Here is a 19621-nt window from a genome sequence, read left to right on the forward strand (position 1 = left end):
TTCCAGGCGAAAGTCAATGTATGGTTTAAAAGGGTAAATGAGACAAATTTGTGTGTTATTCAATTGCACTGGGTAGAAAACCGCTGCTTTGCTGCTCCCTGTGGACAGGAACTGGAAAAAATGTTGCTCATTTCGATCACCTGTGTCGCAGCAGGTGTTTCCCGTCAGCTGACAAAGGCAAAGCACGTGGCGACATCACTGATTTGGATGTGGCCCGGGAGTAAAACATGCTGGAAAGTCGTGGCTCACAGAAAGAAAGAAGAAGACCTGCAGCAGTTCCCTGCCTTCTGTGGCATCCTGTGGTCTGATTGGTAAGTTTTGTAAATTATTTGATTTGGGTAACGACGTTTTTCACCACTGTAGATTTGTATTTCCGTCCCAGTACTGTTAAGAATGTGAGGCTACTGTAGTTGTCTCCCTGTGCTCTCTGTTCACAAGCAAGAGTATAATTGTCGGCTTTTTAAATGTATGTGCTGTCACTGTGTCCAGCAAATGGCGACAAATTAACAACTGCTCATCTACATGGGTTTTTGAGGCTCTCCATACTTTGCTTGTTGGTTTGCAGAAAGTGGTTAAAATGTCAGCTCAAGTTCCCATTTGCCAAACTTGCCAACATACGGGGGGCAAGCAAGTTCAGCGTTTTCTTTGCTCTGCTTCCATGATCAAGTTGTGTTTGGGGGTGGGGGGAGTAAAAAGAGGTTTTATTTTGAAAGTCTTCAGGAGAAGTAGTATTTTTGTTTTTGTTTTTAAACTGGACTGGCTTGACAGTGCTGAGGGAGCCCAATGCGCGTAAAAGTTGTTCACTCCTCCCCCAAAGTCCATGAGGCAGATTTGGCTCCAGATATAAACACAGAGCTCCTCTCTGTCGCCGTTGCGGTCCTCAGTCTCCACTCAGCCAGCGGACAATTTGCTCCAGCAGGCCGAAAAACAGAAGGAACAAAAAAGAGAGGAAAAAAAAATCAGGAGGGGACGATCTCTGGCACATTCCCCAGGATGGAGGTAACAACCATATGACTCTGAGAGTAGTTTTCTGTCGTAGCCTGTACTTTTAAGCCACTTGAGCAAATGCTTTTAACATTTCGTGTGGTTTCGTGCAGCCATAGTGTGGTTGAAATTAATACATTACATCATAGGAGCTCAGTGACTTCATAGTCATTTTTAACGCTCTGTGGTATCACGATGATATTTCTGGAGGGACTAAATCCCGTGTGTGCATATATTGTTGATATAGTGATATTGCCTTGGTATGAGTAGACCTACGGAACATTACACGTGTAGTTGTGTTCACCGCTAATAGGATAAAAGTTCCTTGAGATCTTTATTGCATGTGTGATATATTATTATTATATGATATAATTATATCTTGTTATATATTACGTATAATAGACTGGCTGCATGTGATCTTTATATAATGTAATTTTAAGCTCTGTTAAGGGATGACTGTACTTCTCTTTTCTGCGGGTGCAGTGTTTGAGGTCACGACTTAATAACAAGTCACCGCGCTGAGAGAAAGGAAATGGAGCTGACTGAACATCTGTCATGAGCTGGTGTTGTGTTTGAGTAAATACCATTAGTTGGATTTGTCTTCACTTTAAGTGAGCATTTCGCTTTTAAGTCTGAATCTTTTAATCATCAGCAATTTCCCAAACTATTGTGCCCTCAGCTGACGAGCTGTGCTGTCTCTTCTCAAAGGCCAAACTGTCCTTTACCCACTTGCAGTGGAGCTAAAAAAGAAAAGGCGTGCTTCTTTATGGTATAGGAGGCCTGTCCTGGTTTGCTCACAGGTTTGTGGCCTGCTCCCTGCAAAAAAAAATAAAATGAAATAAATGCTGTTCCCTCAGACTTTTAACATCATTCTCAAGTATTTAATGTCATGTGGGGAATAGGAAGCGAAACGCCCATTTTTCTTCCCCACAGCACGTGAGGGAGCACATTAGTAATCGACCACAGAACTACTCTCACATACTTACACCGCTCAGCTTTAGGACTCAGATGTGCTTTAGGCCAGGTCAGCTTGGATTTAAGACCTTATTCTTCTTTCCCTGTTGCCAAAATTGAGAGAAAAGAATTTGGACTAACCCCAAATCTGGTAAAGATGAAAGAATGTTAAAAAGAGAGAACAGGGCTTTCTTAGGCTAACATTTTTTTTCCCCTGGTACAGAATACTTACAGTTTCTGTGTGATAAAGTTGTTTTGAGAGAAAACCCTGAACCTGTACGTAGAGGCTGAGCACTGAGAGGGTGAAAGCGGGTTCAAATGTTATCACATATCTCACAATCTCAGTTTTCACTGCAAGCTATTAATCTATCAGCACTGCAATTAAAATTCAGACTGAATGCTCTCTTACCGCTTCTTAACGATCTGATCTTACTTAGCCAAGGTCACGTCTGTTTGTAAATTCGTTACGAATTTAAGCATTGCTCAGTGATTTCATGGTCGATTTCTCACGTCAAATTTATCAGAAACGTATTTCTGTTGATATTTAAGGTAAAATGTGACGCTTCAGCGGCAGCCACCATGACTTTCCAGTCTTAAAACGTCCACGGGTTCAGTTCACTTCACTGTCAGGCTCACTTTCTTGATGTTTCAGACAACTGAGACCTGTCAGTACTTTCTTGCAAGGTCATCTTGGTTTGCATCCTTTCATAACCCCCAAGGCAATGTTTATTCAGTCCTGTTACTTCAACACAATTTTTTTTCAGATTGTTGTGCAAGGGTGTGTTGCTGCTGTTGAGTTTTGCTCTCATTTTTTGATTTGAAAACTTCCTGTTTGTTGAGAATTGGTAATGGTAAACGGTCTGATGCCTGAAATGAATTTAGGCAGAACAGCTCAGGTGTTGGACATTACAGCCTGCTGCAGCTTCAGTTTGAGTTTCATAGGACGGTAATGCTGCATTTTGCCTAAAGCCCCAGCAAACAGGCATTAAACTGGCCTGTAAAGTCAGTCTCCCACTCACTGTCATTTAAACTGCTTCAGGCTTGTGCTTTGGTGACATCACATAGTGCTGATGCTGCGTGTTTCTAGTTTTAGGAAGGAGATGTTCATGGACGCATTAACGCATGGAAAAAAATTTGTGTTTCCCGTGTTGGAATGAAGGAGACAAACTGGAAATTTTGTGTGTGTGTGTGTGTGTGCATGTGTGTGCATGCACCTGAGGATTTGTACTGCATGTGTGTGTTGGGGTTGTGGGGTGGAGGGTAGTGGTTTTCCTTTGATGGAAAAACAACACCACAGCTAGAGGAGTGAGTATTTGGGAATGGCTTGCCAACCATATGGTGTGCACATTTATTATGTAATCCATAGTAAAGTTAAGAGACCAGTCTGTACCAGCCAGACATTTCCTAATGAGTTAGTTTTTTCCCCTTTTGCTTTACAACAGTATGTTATTGAAACAGTGTCATACTATTATTATAATAATTATTATTATGAACCAATATTTCTACCCCTACTACAACTACGGCTTGCACTGGAGTCTATCACTAGAGCTAGTTTATAATTGAGTGTCATGGTAATGAAAATAAAGACACATACTGTAGCATCCTGTAGTGTAGCAAACTTTCTGTGACTGTCATGGGGTGAAAACATCCACTTGTCAGAGCTGGATATTATCAGTGACAGATGCAGTCTTAGGTGTTTTGCTGAGGCTGTATATTGAGCTTTATGTGTTTCAGTCCAGCATGAATGGTTCACTCTGTCCTGCACATAAAACAAACACCTAACTGACCATGAAGCTCAGTGGAATGTAAAGCATCGGCATCAAGGAAACCCTGCGAAACCTTAGCCCGTTCTCTAAGTCACAGTGTTGTTATGGATCTCTGTTGAAATCACATTGTACACTGGAACGTGCATAAATCATATAAATGTTCTCTGATTTTACAGCTTAGACAAATTTATTAAAGTCCTGTGATTAAAAGGCTTCTGATGTGATCTCATGTGACTTTATAAATTCAGATTGCACTTGTGCTTCCTGTCGTTCTTTTTTTTGTAACATCCTGCAGTTCACACCAGCTTTCTCTGATAATGTCTCTTTAGTATGTTTTCTACCCTCTGTCCACATATTTCAACTCTGTCATCTTTTGAAACAAGCATTGTACACTGACAAAAATGTTGTAATTGCAGAAATGATTTGGAAAACAGAAGCAAACTGCAGGAAGTGTCTAGTTGCGTTCTGCAGAATCTTCATATTTTTGCTGTAGTTACTGCATTTTGCCTTTGCTGTTTCACAATACACATAGTTTCCTTGGTGATAACAATGTGAAAACTAGAGCTAGTTTTGTCCAAAAAGAACTGCTGTTCCCATGTGAGTTAAGCTACAGACACAAGAAGGTGCAATGTGCTGATAAACGTTGAGGAGAAAACCTGCAGTCAGTTTATACAAAGTTTCAAAACACTCAAAATAAGGAAATGCATTTGACACATTTGTCAGGTTTGACAAACATGCACAATGTGTTTAGGCTGAAAAACACTGAATGTAAAGAAAACAGTTCACAGGTCAGAATGAATACTCAGACTGGTAACTTTAAACTAGTTCTGTAGCTCTGTGTACCCTGGAGGTGATCAGATCCAGTATCAGCTGGAACATTTTCAGCAGGCTCTTACAAACAGAGGATATACTGTATTTGCTTAAAAAATAAAATAAGCAACTGACTGTCTTTTGATTGCAGTGCCCACAGACTTGCTGACTGAAGTATTTAAATAGTTTGCAGTAGATGTGTGATCACCTTAAAGTAGAATATTATATTGGTTATATTGTCATGTGGGAAAGTTTTACACTCTGGTTTATTGCCTGTATTTACATCTCCATGCTGTCTTACACAACTTAAGGTAGTTCTGCGGAGGCTTGGCCCGTTGGAGGATATTTGCACCTTAATGACCAATCAAATGGTTCATGAAATCTCATAATTCCTTAACTGCTTTAGCTGCTTTTTATTGCAGTTGTTATTCTCAAACATTGTTGTTCTTTGTGGCCATTACAGGTACATGAACTATACATGCAGTGTGTTTTTGTTTCTTCTCTAAGTCCAGCAATCAGGGATGAGTTTATGTCAGTTCCTGCCCTTCTGAGTTTCAGTCCAAAGCTGTGTGTGGGGCAGACAGATAGCAGGGGTGGGAGCTACAGAGAAGATAGCGAGGAGCACACTGTGATCTGTACAAATAAAACACACATGCCGCTGGCCATTAAGGAAGTTACATCACGAATGGATACATAGAGACTGAGGGGAATTCCTTGAAATATGGAGGGTTATTTTAGCTATCCACACCACACATCCCAGCTCTTCATTATCAGAGACGACAAAAGTCTAAGTCGTCATGTGAGAACGTACTTGAGGCTGCGCATGTTGTTGCCATCAAAGTTGGTTAGGTTTGAGCAGGTCCGTGAGGCAGCCTGTGTCAGGCTGTACGCTGGCTCAGACAGCTGCAGCTTGTCAAACATGTTGGATTTTGTAAGCCTTAAGTGTACAAACTTGAGATACATGGAGACGGTGAGCCAGGCAGAGGATGAGGAAACACTATCTCTCTCTGACGCTGTGTCTTACTTCCAAATCTCTCTGCAGAACAGTTAACCCATACTGCCTGCACCTCCTCAACCACCCTCTTCTAAATTTGGCATCTAGCCACGCTCTTTATTTCCTTTTTTGGCAGAAAGGAGTGCAAACACAATAAGTGCTGCAAGCTGCTTGTACTTTGCAAGTGCCATTTTTTTTTTTTTGTTTGTTTTTTTTTGTTGTTGTTGTTGTAAGTCAAGTTTTGTATTTTTACTTAAGGCTGTGCGTCAAGATCTGTCACAACCTGATGTAGATTATGAATATTTCTGATTTCCTCACCTGTGCTTCATTTAATGTGTGCAGCATTACACCAGTAATGGCAGAAGAAAGTGGGAAAAATACTGGAATTTTTAGGCTTTTGTAGCTTAGAGGGCAGGTGTATGCTGCAAGTTTGAGCATGTTAGAAACCCATTTATCTTCTGCAAGTAGCAGGTAAATGATAGCGAAAGCGAAAAATCTCATTAACATTCTCTGCTGGCTGAAACCAAGACAAGTCAGAATCAGAGTAGACTAAATATAAGTCCACAATCTAAGTAGAATGACTTGGTAATTGGGCTATGACCTGTGACCTTTTCACGATGAGAAGGTCAGTCTAACCAGTTTTGGATAAAGTCTTAAGATCTTCAAAGTAAAAGCTGCAATACCGTGATGTAGAATGTAGAATGATGTAGTCCCACAAAGTAAACAGACAAAAAAAATTACAAGCAAAATGTCCAAAAAAAAAAAAACAAAAAACAGTTAAATGACTCATGATAAAGAATGAGGTCTAGTACAACAGCCCTGTGATAAATCCTACCATCATGAAGGTTATAATTTTCAGTTTTTGTTGAAACAGTTTTAGATGGATTCAACTGAATGGTCCCTTTGAAGGCTGTAGTTTGTGGTGCTGTTGAATTGTATTGTGTTACACTGACAGATGTTTCTATTATTTTGTCCACTTGTTTAATTCGGCGGCATTAAACTAAATAACAAACACTGGTCAACACCCCTTTCTATAATGCAACAATTATTTTGAATACATGCACTTATTTTATACACTTAATGTACTTAATCACTCTCCACCACTGAATTTGTTCACAATACCGCCCTGTCACCCCCCCCCCCCCCCCCCCCCCCCCCGTGTGGCAACTGTGCCCTTCCACATGTGTCACATGTGCCCTTTCCCATAATGCAGCAGAATATTTGTTCCTAAAGTATTCAGTCTGCTATGGATGAATGGATGCCAAACCCTGTGGCTCTCAGTCGCTGCAGGAACGACACAGCTTTGTAGTAGGGAAGGTGCAAGGCTTTACTGAATGATGTCATCCCATGTCTGAGCTGCTCAGCCTCCACGTCAACCATCTGATCCACAATCCAGATGGTTTTTGTCTTTGTGATTCCTGGATCAGAGCGGATGAGAATACCAGAACACCGTGCAGGATTCCCACCAGATGCTTGTTTGAAAATTTTCTTGCTTAGGTTCAAACATCTGGAGGGAGTACTCTCTGCTGTGGGCTGTTTGCATTTTTGTTAAGTTTTCTTACTCATCATTGACTCTCCACTACCCCGCCTTCTCATTGCACAACAGCTCAGATTACCTTAAACAGGCTGCTGAAGTTATCACATTGAAATATCGCATTGCATTCCGTGGACAGGTCTGGCTCTGCCATCTTTTCTCATATCTTCATAATTTGTCAGTCAAATTGCAGAAATGGAATAACGTATCTCAACAGCTTATTGGGGCCTTGACTCGTTTGGTGTTGTATTTATTTGCTTATTTTATTTAATTTTTTTCTCCATTGTGCAGGACTAGTCATGTCTGTCTGCCTCCCATTTCCCAAGAGGCAGCAGCAGCAATGGCGTGTAGATGAGTGCATCCGTTTACCTCATCCCTCTGATTGAGGCCCTTTTCTAGCCCACATCTGTGCACACAACATGTGAAAACACTCAAATACAGTGCCAGTGGAGGGTAGTGGAAAAGTGAGATATTCAGATGAGGTCTGGTCCAAAAACACATCATGTTTTCCTGGAAAGGCAGCGAGTGAGAAGGTGCCTGTCTGCTCTCTTACCACTTAACAAGTGTAGGCAGAACGGAGCTGCTCACTGTGGTGGTTTTCCCCCTGGCAGAACACGCTGACTTGTGAAAACAATGTCTGCAGACTCAAACTGAAGCCATTACGCTTGGTGAGCTTATTGAACAAGATCTTGCTGAACAGCTGTGCTTTGGAGTGCTTTATTTATCTACACTTTCACAGATTTCCACCGTGTGGGGCTCACCAGCGAGAGCTTATGAGGATTGAGAGTAGATCAGAAAGTCATTCCCACAGAAGGGTTAAAGATCCTGAGCCAGACATCATCTTTATCAGCTCCGTGGTAGATTACATGGCCTGTTGCTCCCTGACCGCCGCTGTTATATCAAGCAGATATGTTAGGATTTACTGAGACTAATATCATGTGCTTCTTCTCCCCAGCCTCTGGAAATAGGAATCACAGGAACAGACAATGGCAGGCTTTGTGTGATCTGTTTGTCTCTGTGTTCTCTTTCCACATCTGCCAGTCATACAGTAAACCTCGTGTCTCCATCCACAGACTGGAAATTAAGATGTTGTTGGGATTAACCTTTACTCGTCCAAACACAGCTCACTGAGGACGCTCTCATTTTTCCTGCAACACTCCACTTCACATTCAATCCAACATACTTTTCTGTAGGGTTTTCAGGTGTGGTCATGTGCCATGTCGGCCATATTGGGAGGCCATCGGCTTTTAGCAGCAGTGGCTCTAAACAGCTGATTGCTATCAGTCTGTCCATGGCACCTCCAGAGGGCTCCATGAGTTTCCTGGACCGAAAAGCAACCTATGAAAGTGCTTGTTATGTTATATTTATAATATTCAGTTATTCCTGATGACATTGCTGAGACTCTCTGCAAAAGCTGGACCAATGGCAGTAGATAAAGCTAGCGGGTTAGTTAACGCCAGTGTACCATATGAATGCAGTCAATGTGTAAGCACACGCTTGAGCACCAGGATGCTAACTGCAGTTCTGTAAAGCAAGCAACATCTAAAGGAACTGTGGGGATGTCAGAGTTCTGAAATAGTTTTTTTTTTTTTTTTTTTTTTTTTTTAGCATCGACCCAGGCCCGTTTTTGGAAAAAAAAAAAAAGAAAAAAAAACCTCAATCACATGGTTAAGGCTTTTCTTTAAGAAGCTTTTTTCATCGTTTCCTTGTTTAGACATGCTCAATTGCTCTGTATGCTAGATTACAGTATGTTTCAGATGTGGTCTAGTATATCCAGGGACACTCTCTTAGGAACTGAGGGGTTACAGAGCAGAGCTGTGATCCAAGCTGCCTACACAGCTCTGGGGCTTTTTCCCAGGCCTAAAGCCCCAGAAATAGTTTGCCCTGTTCTTTCCTGCAGTGAACCAAAGTTTCCCACTCTTCCAGGGAGCTTGGGGTCCCAGCTGAGTTAAACATGTGCAATACTGATAACCTACCAAAGGCCATGTATGGCTCACTGAAATAATGTGCCTCTTTTGTCATCTCAGTGAAAGTGAGTGAAATTGTTTGAGCTTAACTGAGGGAGAAAGATGTCTGCATTAACATTTTCAATCAAAAGACAAAGACAAATTATTAAATTAGTATATTTTATATATTCTGTATTTTGGACAAGGTTGCTAACAATGTCTCTATACAGTGTTCTTGCTTAAATCATTGCAGATAAAAAGCTAACAGATCAACACAGATGAGGCCTTTTGAATGTTCATGTAGATCTCACATTTTAAGTGACTTGAGCAAATAAATGAGAAGTGTTTAAAATATGGAAAATCTTTGCTGTACATGACCAAATTCCCTTCCCAACATTTGCAGTAAAAGTGAGGGTGTTCCCCTCAGCATTTACAAAGAAATTTAATGTTTTTACTCTGTTATCACTTTTTGAAGTGAAAGAAGAAGAAATAACACTGGAAAGAAAGAAATTGATTGTATGTTGGAGGGGTCAAGAAGGCATTCTTCCTTGTGTGTCATTTAAATAGTTGGACAAAAGAAAAATTGAAAACCTTGATTATTATTATTTTTTTTCAACCCAAAACATTTGAGCAAGAATTTAACCAAACAAAGCCCCACTTCCTTTGCCTGCACTGTTGTGATTCCAGTTTGTGCTCTGAAGGAGGCCTTTGTTTTTGAAGGACAGGAAAGAGTTAAACAATTAGAGGTTACAAAATAATGGTGTGGAGGGTGGGTGGTCCCTGGTGATTACTATTTATCACGGATGAGAAAAGAGCGCTCAGGAAAAGGGCTGGGATGTGGATTAGGACACAGAGCCAGCGCAGAGGAGCATTCGCAGAGGCACTTCAGGGCTAGCTGATGCTGTAATACATTTGGGTGGAGGTTGCAAGGTGGTGAGGTCATGTTGAAAAGAAGGGGGAGAAAAAAGGAAAAATAAAGCGTGTGATTAAAATGTGGAATGTGTGTGTGTCTGTCTCACAGTCTGAGACACCGAGAGTGTGCAGAGAGGGAGGGAACTGAGAGCGCACACCCAGGAAATGTGACAGAATTGGCAGCTGTGAGGAGAAGCATGAGCTTTTTAGTGGTCAATAAAAGCAGGATGGAAATGACATGTAGCATGAAAGCCAGAAAGAGAAGGGGAGGAGCACCACAAGCAGTGACTGTACAATGCAAATCATTAAATGGCGACATGATGCATGAGAATCCGCACAGTTCTGGCACAGCTCAGGCTGTAAACAAATAGCCCGACCCATTCACAGTCCAAACACTTGGCACAGAAAGGACTAGAACCTTGAAAACACAGTAATACTGGAGTGTTGTTTTCAAGGCTAACATTCGTGCACATTCCAGCCTGCAGCCATCCGCCAACTTATCACTTAGGCCACAGATATGTGGAGTGAGTTAATGGTCATCAAAGGGCAATGTGGAGGAGGGAAGTTTAGCAATCAGCTTGGGAATAGTGGGAGAGACAGAAAGTAAAGGGGGCCAAAATGTGATAACAGTGTGAGGCTGCAAGGACAGGTCCCTCCTGTCACAGGCTGCGGCGTGATGTTGAACAGCTGCGGAGAGAGGGGCTCACTTCCTGTGTCCAAACCCACAAAATGTGCTTTTTAGGAGAAGAGATGAGTTCCTCCAAGGACAGCACTGAACCCACTGTTTAATTTTTTTTTTTTCTTGGTTGCATATTCACCCTCCCTGCTGTTTCTCAATCCATCTGCATTTTACATAGTAGAGAGAAGTGAAACATGTTCTTTATCTTAGAACATCTGGTTCAGCAGCTCTCTGCAGCATGACACTTTTAAATACAAATGTGTTGGTTTTATAGCAGTCTTTATTCAGAAGGTGACTCCCCTATGTAAAGTTCTTCAGCTTTTGTGGCTCATCGAACAGGGCAAAGCCATGCCATGCATATATCTGACACTCCCTTTTTCAAAGTTACACGTGTTACACTGTCTGTTGGAACTGTATTTCCCCAAGAGTGCCACTATGAACAAATTCACTTGGGACGTTTGTATTATGAAAGTATTTTTCAGGTGTTTTATTGAATTTTTTTTCTTTTCCAGAAGGATTCTCCATCCAAGCCATCTGTGGCTGAGCTGGCTGGAAGGTTCAAAGGTCAAATTCTACCAATGCCCACCTCAAATGACGAGGCAAGGTTCTTAATTTATATCTGATATGTAACAGTAGCTATACAAAAATATACAGCATAAACAGCATGTTTAGCTGTGTATAGCAACACTCTGCATTCAGTACATAGCTTATTTTCATACTTAAATAAGTAGTTGGGGAACACACACAGACTGCGAGTGTTTACAGATTTTATTTACATTTCTTACTCCTTTGCGTTTGTAGTTGCCCTTTCGCAGAAGACCTCCATGTTCCCTGAAGTTGCAGCATCAAAAAGATGATAACGAAGAATCGGATGTGAGTAATTTTGTTCCTTTACTGATCCATGTGCAACAGATCTGGCTTCTTGTTGTACAAAAGAAATCCCCAGAAAACAGACTTGATTGGTTTACTGTACCTTTTCATCGCAGCCTCACTGTGTGTGAATCTGTCTTTTCATTAGCTCTGGTCTGACTGTGTTCACTTGCAGAAAACTGTCGTCTCCCCGAAACCCTTTAAAATCAAGATGAAGAACTCCCCCATCATTGAGAAACTGCAGGTTGGCGCATCTTGCAACATTTGAATATTATGTGAAAATGAAATGAGGAAACAAAACAACTGCTTGCCTCACCAAAGATGTGTTCTTATAGGATGTCACCTTCAGTCAGGAGTTTTTCTTAGTGGGGAGATTGAGATATTTAAAGCATTACTGCCACCCTCTGTTCAGTTTACACTGGTACGTGAGCTGCTTGCATGCTGAGAAAAGGAGGAAGGGCTTGTCCCTGATGGCAGAATCGGCTCAGATTAATGAGCTAATGGGATCATGGGCCACCCAGCCTCTGCTGATGCTCCAGCTCACCACCATTATTCCTTTAGCTAGCAATTAACACTGTGGGCAGCCATGGGACAAAAGGGCTGCCGTTTCTCCCTCTTCCTCTTCTCTCCAGTGCAGGTAGGCTACTCTCCTCTTAAACTTGAACAGTGGTTCGGGGCCAGCTCGGGGTTTTATGTAGTTCAATTCTCAGACTTAATATGACAGGTGCTGTTTGCGACACTTAAAAGGGAATTTCAGGACATTCTCCTGGCACTGAGTTTTCAAAGCAGGAAGGTGACAGGCAACATCAGAGCAGTGTCCTGTATGCAGACCTGTGTAATGATTGTAATAATGTCCTTTATACTTCAGTCAAATCTATACATTTTAAGGGGGAATCATGTCCACTTAGCAGCCAGAAATACTATTAGTTGTAAACTTTTAATCTTTACATAGAAAAAAACATACCAGTGTTTAAACGAATTACATTGTTTAATCGTTCAAGCGATATCTCTTCTCCTAATGAGTCTATTTATGGTTCCTAATAAAGTGAATCCTATGTTGAAATGAACCTTGTTTACACTCGAAGACAATCTCAAGCTTTACTCTCATCTCAGGTTTGTCATATATCGGTTTTGAAAAGTGTTAAACAAATGCAGTTCCAGTAATTAAAGTTGTTGTCCTACAGTTACATTTCATTAGAACACAATGTACTAAAGAGATTACAGTGTCCAGGTTTCAGGATCTTCCCTTCCCCCCCTGCAGGCCAACCTTGCTTTGTCACCCACTGCTCTTCTGCCTTCACCCAAGAGCCCTGAGGTGAAGCTACAGCCAGCACCATTGTCCCCCACCACGCCCTGCAGCCCACTGAGCCCCCTGATCTCCACCCTGCGGCCCTCACATCTGTCCAGTGAGGAGGAGGATCCTGTCAGTTTCGACAGCCCTCCTGAAGGCGCCCCACTGCTAAGCATCAACAAGGTAAATATACTGACTCATGCGAAGCTGCACATTAGCTTGACAATATTCAGGACAAATAAATCTGGGCTATTTTGTTACAGCATCTCCTTATATTGCAGTTGGACTGGTTTTATAATATTACTGTAAGTACCATGCTGCACACCATGACTTTCAGCTGGCCAAAATATATCCCAGACCATACTATACCATTCTAATATTTTTTAACATTATAATAATAATTTGCAAGCATTAGTACTGTTATGTTTTATATGTTTGTGTGTGTTTTTGCTTGAGTTCTGAATCAATAAATGACAAACATGAGCTGCTGTCACATTGAGGCCCTCCAAATGTTTCTCACGCTATTCACCGAGTGAGCTGTGACGTCCCAGCCGGACACATGGTCCTCGTACCTGTTGACGTGTTTGTGTCTGTTTAAGCAGGCCCTGGATAAGCTGGAGCAAGATGCCACTGTAGTGCACGAGTGCTGCTGCAAGGGGGATTGAAGATGTAATCCCCTTAGCCTAGTTAGAGTGCCTGGGTACCATTATGTGCAGTGCTGTCACGCATAGGTTGATTAGACTTGGACAGTTACCAGAAATCTTTTAATCATACAAATTAATTAATTGATATGAAATATAAATTCTTCCTTTCTTAAAAATGCTACACACTTGCACTGTTTTTTTCCCCCCACACAGACTCGTGCACGACTGTCATTCAAGAGGCGCCCGCCCACGAGACAGCACAGGAGGTCAGCTGGAGAGGAGGCGGGAGCCTTCGGGAGCGGCGCCTCCACCTGTGAACTGTACAGCCCAAATGAAAATGGGGACAAAGACCAGGTTTTTGACAGCCCAGCAGAGGAAGCTGAATGTGGGCAACTGGGCAGTCTGAAAGAAGCTGAAGACAAGGACGCTGACTGTGATAAGACAGAGGACCAGGTAGCAAAGAGTGACCCAGACAATAAAGGAGATCCAGAGGAGGAGCAGGAAGCAGAATGTGCCCAAAGCTCTGAGGCTTTGGAGGACGAACCGCAACTTTCAGAGCCTTGCCCTGCAGAGCAGATAGAGGGCAATGTTAAGACAGAAGAAGGCCACGAGGAGAGGCCTCAGGAGGCACACCAAGAAGGAAATGACGGGGTGTGAACTGTGAATGTTTATGTTAAGGAAAAAAAATATATATATGTATAAGTTATTCAGTGCTTTGATTAAGAGAACTTTACTCCTCAGAAAGAGTTCATCTGTTTTAAATCTTGTGGTACATGCTCTGTTCTAAGTCCCTCTGTCACCCTCTCTAGGCCATGTATCGAACAGGTCTGTAAACCCTGGAGAGCGGTGAGCAGCAGCTGTTCAGCACATGGAAATAAGTATCATTGATGCTGTATCCATGATCAGAGGAAATGCCCATCATGTTGTACCAAGTCTGCATAGCCAGACTCCTGTCTTTATGACAAATAGATTTTTCTTTTTTTTTCTTTGCTGAGATTTGACAAAAGTCAAAGACATTGTTAACAGTGCACTTCCATACACAAATCTTTGAAAAATACTGAATGCTGGAGTGACAAAAGGCAGAAATAATATTAGGTTTCATATATATTTTACCAGATATATAAATGTCCTGGCATCGTAATAATTCACTGTCACTTTAGGTTGAAATTATATACTTTGCTTTATTTTCTCTTCATGTATGTTGGTCGACATGTCTGCTTGTCTCCTATTTTGTATACTACAAAATATCTAAATCACAGTGCTACTGTGAAGTGGCTCAGGTCATCGGAGATTATGCATAGAAATGCTAAGAAAATAAACAGCTTCCTTCTTATGTAAAGAAAACCTTATGATACACTTTTGTTCTGCTTTTGGGTTTGTTGAGTCATTGTGGGTCAAAATTTTCTAAATCCTAGACAGTAGACATGTCACAGAATTTGTATTTTATTGTGTCGTCTCAAATTGTTGTTGACAATTGTTTTTAAATTACTTTAATTACTTTTTAATTACTTTATTGTTCCCTCCTTTATGTGAACTTTGCTGGCCTCTTCTGGTAACCTTTAAGAATAGAATTGCAAGATAGACATATTGGTGAAATGTATGTCCCCTGCAATTTGTATAATCGGTGGCCTATTTGAACCCTGCAACCCACCGCAACCCGCATCGCGCCACCCACCCAAAGGTAGCAGCAGGTGTAAAGACTTTAATGAAAACAAAATAATTGAATAAGCAGTGACAGAAGAATAACTGGAATTTTCTGTTATTATGAATATATTTCATTTGATAAATATATCAGCCTCTAACAGCAATCTTGAGCCATCACACCTAAATATCTAATCATAAAATCCTAATGACCTTTACCTGTGGGTAGGTGTAGGGGGAAAGCTGGACCACGCGGAGTGCGTTCTTTAAATGCCTTTACTGTGGGACTTTAAGTTTTCCCTTTTATTCAACTTCACAACGTTTCTTGACGGCGAGGCTGGTTGTGAATTGTAGTAAAGTAACATCCAAGAGAGTTGTGTCATGTTCAGAAAACCCCGACTTCTGACGTTTCCTCCCCCGTTTCCTTCCTTTTGACGACGCCTCCCGACGTAGCGAAACTTGGAGGAAACTCACCTGTCTGGTTGGAAAAGACGAGCAGTGGCAGGAGAAACTAAGGGCTAAAGAGAGAAACTTTCCCACGGGCTGTCAGCTCTCACAGTTGCCGCCGGGTTAATTTTTTTGTTTGTTTGTTTTTGAGGAACTGTCGCTTTTTTTTTAACTTCAGCTGGGACATTTATGGACCCGAAAACCGAGTTGTTTCACTATCAAATACCATAACCAATAGATACTTCCGGGGTAGGGAATACAGCTAGGCCATCTGTAATAACTCCCGTTTAGTAAGTGGGCATGGACACTGAGCTGCAGCCAATTTCGAGGAATGGGAACGATGGAGCTTCATGTTCTTCTAATGTACGGGTGAGTTCATGACATACACACATGACAGTTTATGTTTATGTAGAAACTCGAAAAACAGTCCTTGTGATAATTATTAGAAGCAAGAAGCACTTTATATCTATGTATTCGTTTCGAATTACTGTATAGTCACTTGTCAATTAATCAAGAAAATTATACGTGTACAATGGTGTATTTGTGTATCTATTTCAAGTAAGGGACCTCCCCTCAGACTTTGTGGAATTGTGAAGGGAACGCTTCGCAGTTTCTTATGTTTTATAGTCAAAACAGCCAATTAAGGAACTGAGAAAATAGAGTCGAGAGATTGAATAACGAAAATAAAAACGTAGTCGCAGCTCTGTGGGACATACATCATCATCACTTTACATGAAAACTGCCATGTAATATTCCACGATGCTTGACAGGTGACAGCAGGTAATGGAGATGGTGTGGCCTACGGGACCTCCGAGGCGACAGAAGGAGACAGGTTGCTTTCTGTACAGGTGAGCTTTCGTCGAGGTTGTGCTCTTGTCTGTCTGGTATTTTGTTTAGTTTCGTTGGTAATAGTCTGTTAAAGGGAAGAAGAATAGAATAGCACATGTATTCTGGATAGCAGGAAATCTGTAAAATATAAAAGATGGAGCTCTCCTATCCATGGCAGCAACTCATGTCATTCACTTATGAATCATTTTCCTAATGTATTCATCTTCCCCAGCTGACTAAGATCCATTATGGTAAAGAGTGGAAAGTGCTGCATATCTAATGAGCCATTATGTTTTGTCAGGTTAATGGCAATAACGGGGAGGCAGGGCTCTCAAGCCATACAGCAGAAGCTCAAAGGAATCCGGGAAATACACTCACTCCTCAAGAGGTTTGAAGACTTTTAGTAAAAAAAATAAAAATAGTTTGGAGTTTGTTGTTTCTTGAGCATTTCCTCCTACACTTGGAATAAAGGAAGTATAACTTTTCTGTAACCTTGCAACAGATCAGAGTTATTTCCTAAACCACCCTCTGAACACCAGAAGGAACTGTGCAGCTATAACTAACCTCTGTTGATGCCATAGTGTTCAGGAGTTTTCTACTTGTGTCTTGATATACTTGTCATCAAACTTGCACCCCCACAGACTGTTGCCATATCTTGACAAAGCAATTTCATTATGCTTCTAGACTGGCTCCATACACAGGATAAGGAGAGAGCTCCAAGAGAAAGTCTGCTGGAAAGTCAGGCTATGGATGGTCATTGCCTTCATTTTTCTCCTCATCATTGTTGTGATAATTATTTCACTGGCAGTGTGCTCAGGTAAAGTTTCATGATGCCTGGTGGATCATGCTGCAAAGAATAAGTGAATGAAGTAGGAAGTCAAGTAAACAGAATAATTCTTTAAAAGACTTTGGGGTAATTTATCATACTTGAAAGCACAATAACAAAACATCAGCATCAACATAACGTCAACACTTTGTGCAATGAGCCCATAAACTGTTTCAGAAGTATAAACAGTGCAAAAGGATACAATTCACATAGAGGAGTTACGTTTTCAGGTTTTTCTTGAGGTTTTGACCCTTTTTTTTTTTCTCCTGACAGCGATCCATGAGGATGTGGATGAGAAGTTTGACTCTTCGTTGTTCAAAGTTCCTCGATATTTCAATGGGAGCTTCCAACTGCCCAGTTTGATCTTTACGGAGGACCTTCTCGACTTTTCCTCCAATAAAAGCCAAGAATATACTGCTGATCTTCAAAAAAAGGTTTGGCCAATCGTGACCTATATTTCAAATAATGTACTTTATGAATTCATATTAATTTGTTGCGTGTATGTATAACCAATTATGTGTATAGTTACAAATATATAAACTGTGGCATATGCTGGCAAAGGGGCTGACTTTTATATAGGACTGACATATATAGTGTGTCCTCCTTTCTTTTGCTATTGCTTCAGTTGAAACCCAGCAACAACGCACATATTAACAGTATGAATTGAAAACTTACTTGATGCATACTGTAAAATGGATTAATATACAACAACTGGGATAAATGTACATGTACAGTACTGCACTCTAGGTTTAATTTTAACCGTGTTATAAAATCACATTTCTCACTATAGCCTTATTTGGTTTTATTTAGTGACACAGCTGCATATCTGTTTTCATGCTAGCCCTAGTATCAGCAAAACTGTTTCTCACTGTTTGCCTCTGCATGTTCCAACCTGCCATACCCAGATGGCTGACATCTACACATACTCCCCTGCTCTGGGGCGATACTTCTCCAAAGCTGAGATACATGCTTTCCGGTAAATACACATACACCTCTAAATGAAACCACTGCTATCATTTGTGCATTTTACAGAGAAGATGTGTGGTGAGCTTCAGGACTTCTGCTTTACTCTGCCCACAGGAACGGTTCAGTCGTTGCCAACTACCAGCTGACATTTCTCATGCCTGAGGAGCAGCAGGATGAGCTGAAAAAATTTACTCTGAGCAGGGAGATGGTTTACAACGTGTTCAGACAGTTCCTATACGACCAGGAGCCGCAGAGCTCTGGGTTGATGTATATTGATCCCCTTTCCCTAAAAATGTTTTGAACAGAGTGGTGACAAATGTTCACAAACAGACTGGAAAACCTGAGCTTCTTGCCTTCTTTGTCTTTTAAGACACTCACCAAACACTAACCCCCCTACAGTAATGTGGGTTTTGGTAACACTCCTTCACACTCCTGTTCCTACAAGCTTGTTGACAGTTTGCACGTCATGCACCATTGTGACAGGAAGTTGCACACACAGTCACACAAGACCAACGTTTGCAGGTTTGTTTGTAGTTCATATAGATCATCTCATCATTTGTTCCATTTAACAGGCTTGGGAGACTGTTCTTAATGAAATCAGTCAACAGTGCAGTAATTGCTGGGTAAAATGGAGCTGAGCAGTTTAAAGTATCAAGGCTTTGCTTAGTGTGTGAAATACAGTTTCTCCTATTGTATTTGGCCTTTTTTTGTACATTGTCATGCCTTTTTAAAATGCAGGTCTATGAATTGTAAGAGTATTGGGATAAATATCAGTACTGTAATTATTTATTTTGATTCCCTGACTATCACTGTAGTAGTGTTTATGTTTGCATATCTGTGGCATTATTCTGCTTCACCAAACACGATTTGCAAATTAAAACTGTGTACCACTGTGAAATCATTTGCCTAGAAAAAGACAAACGCTGTAGGAAAATCACCTTTAGAGAAATACACAGGGAAATAAGCCTGCTGGAGCAGTCATTTTGAAAGTGAAGGCTGTAAATATCCATATAAAACCATACATTCCCTACACAAATAAATTATACTTTATATGCAGTATATCATTAAATGTATGACTTTTTTTTTACATTTCTCTGAAGTTTTGTTTTACATACAGTTTTCTGCCTTGTTTTCTCTGTCTTTATTCCTTGTGGTTGAACAGTAGAGGGAGTTCATATCCCACATGCAACAGTGAACTGTTCCCCTTGTTATTTCTCACCTGTTTCCTCTGGCTCTGTTTGCAGAGAACCATCGTGACTTTTCATTGATATCCTGCTTCATTGCAGGTTGTTGCAGTTAATAGCACAGGTGATATATCACACATTTTTCAACCAGTACTGTGTCAGTATGTCACAAAACAGAGTTCAAGTTTTTTATCAGTTTTATGATTTTTATGGTAAGAATATCCAAATAATAAGGTTGATAATAATGGGTTGAATAAAACAATCAGATAAACAAAACAAAAAGATAAATGTGTAAGGTCTATAATTTCTCAGATGGAAGATGTTTTTTCATTTACAGAATTTGTC

General features: G+C 41.0%; 2 protein-coding genes across 5 annotated transcripts; both read left to right on the forward strand.

The window, feature by feature from the left end:
* Positions 1–184: 184 nt before the first annotated feature.
* On the forward strand, positions 185–14147 carry zgc:153184 (uncharacterized protein LOC751652 homolog). Of its 3 annotated transcripts, none has more exons than XM_041047105.1 (6): positions 185–311; positions 11092–11178; positions 11381–11452; positions 11625–11693; positions 12711–12923; positions 13598–14147. In XM_041047105.1, the coding sequence occupies exons 2-6, from the start codon at positions 11158–11160 to the stop codon at positions 14039–14041; spliced, it is 819 nt and encodes a 272-aa protein (XP_040903039.1). In that variant the 5' UTR covers positions 185–311; positions 11092–11157; the 3' UTR covers positions 14042–14147. The 3 variants fall into 3 exon arrangements, with proteins under 3 accessions (XP_040903039.1, XP_040903035.1, XP_040903036.1); XM_041047101.1 differs by lacking the exon at positions 185–311 and adding an exon at positions 835–999; XM_041047102.1 differs by lacking the exon at positions 185–311 and adding an exon at positions 835–999 and having other exon boundaries at positions 11095–11178.
* Positions 14148–15480: 1333 nt separating this feature from the next.
* LOC121186694 (TPA-induced transmembrane protein homolog) lies at positions 15481–19181 on the forward strand. Of its 2 annotated transcripts, none has more exons than XM_041045464.1 (7): positions 15481–15841; positions 16243–16320; positions 16602–16688; positions 16985–17117; positions 17400–17560; positions 18032–18102; positions 18207–19181. In XM_041045464.1, exons 1-7 carry the CDS (start codon positions 15773–15775, stop codon positions 18391–18393), a joined length of 786 nt encoding a protein of 261 aa, XP_040901398.1. In that variant the 5' UTR covers positions 15481–15772; the 3' UTR covers positions 18394–19181. The 2 variants fall into 2 exon arrangements, with proteins under 2 accessions (XP_040901398.1, XP_040901399.1); XM_041045465.1 differs by having other exon boundaries at positions 15481–15835.
* The last annotated feature ends 440 nt before the right edge of the window (positions 19182–19621 follow it).

This window comes from Toxotes jaculatrix, chromosome 9 (genome assembly GCF_017976425.1).
Source record: "Toxotes jaculatrix isolate fToxJac2 chromosome 9, fToxJac2.pri, whole genome shotgun sequence".
NCBI classification, from domain to species: domain Eukaryota; kingdom Metazoa; phylum Chordata; class Actinopteri; family Toxotidae; genus Toxotes; species Toxotes jaculatrix.

Bases quoted from the DNA above. Each gene is read 5' to 3' on its own strand.
- LOC121186694 (XM_041045464.1), top strand. From the start codon at position 15,773: ATGGACACTGAGCTGCAGCCAATTTCGAGGAATGGGAACGATGGAGCT. The intron at 17,118-17,399 runs GTAAAGTTTCAT...TTCTCCTGACAG, and splicing joins TTCACTGGCAGTGTGCTCAG to CGATCCATGAGGATGTGGAT. The intron at 17,561-18,031 runs GTTTGGCCAATC...TGCCATACCCAG, and splicing joins CTGCTGATCTTCAAAAAAAG to ATGGCTGACATCTACACATA.
- zgc:153184 (XM_041047101.1), top strand. The intron at 11,179-11,380 runs GCAAGGTTCTTA...TTGCGTTTGTAG, and splicing joins TGCCCACCTCAAATGACGAG to TTGCCCTTTCGCAGAAGACC. The intron at 11,453-11,624 runs GTGAGTAATTTT...GTTCACTTGCAG, and splicing joins ATGATAACGAAGAATCGGAT to AAAACTGTCGTCTCCCCGAA.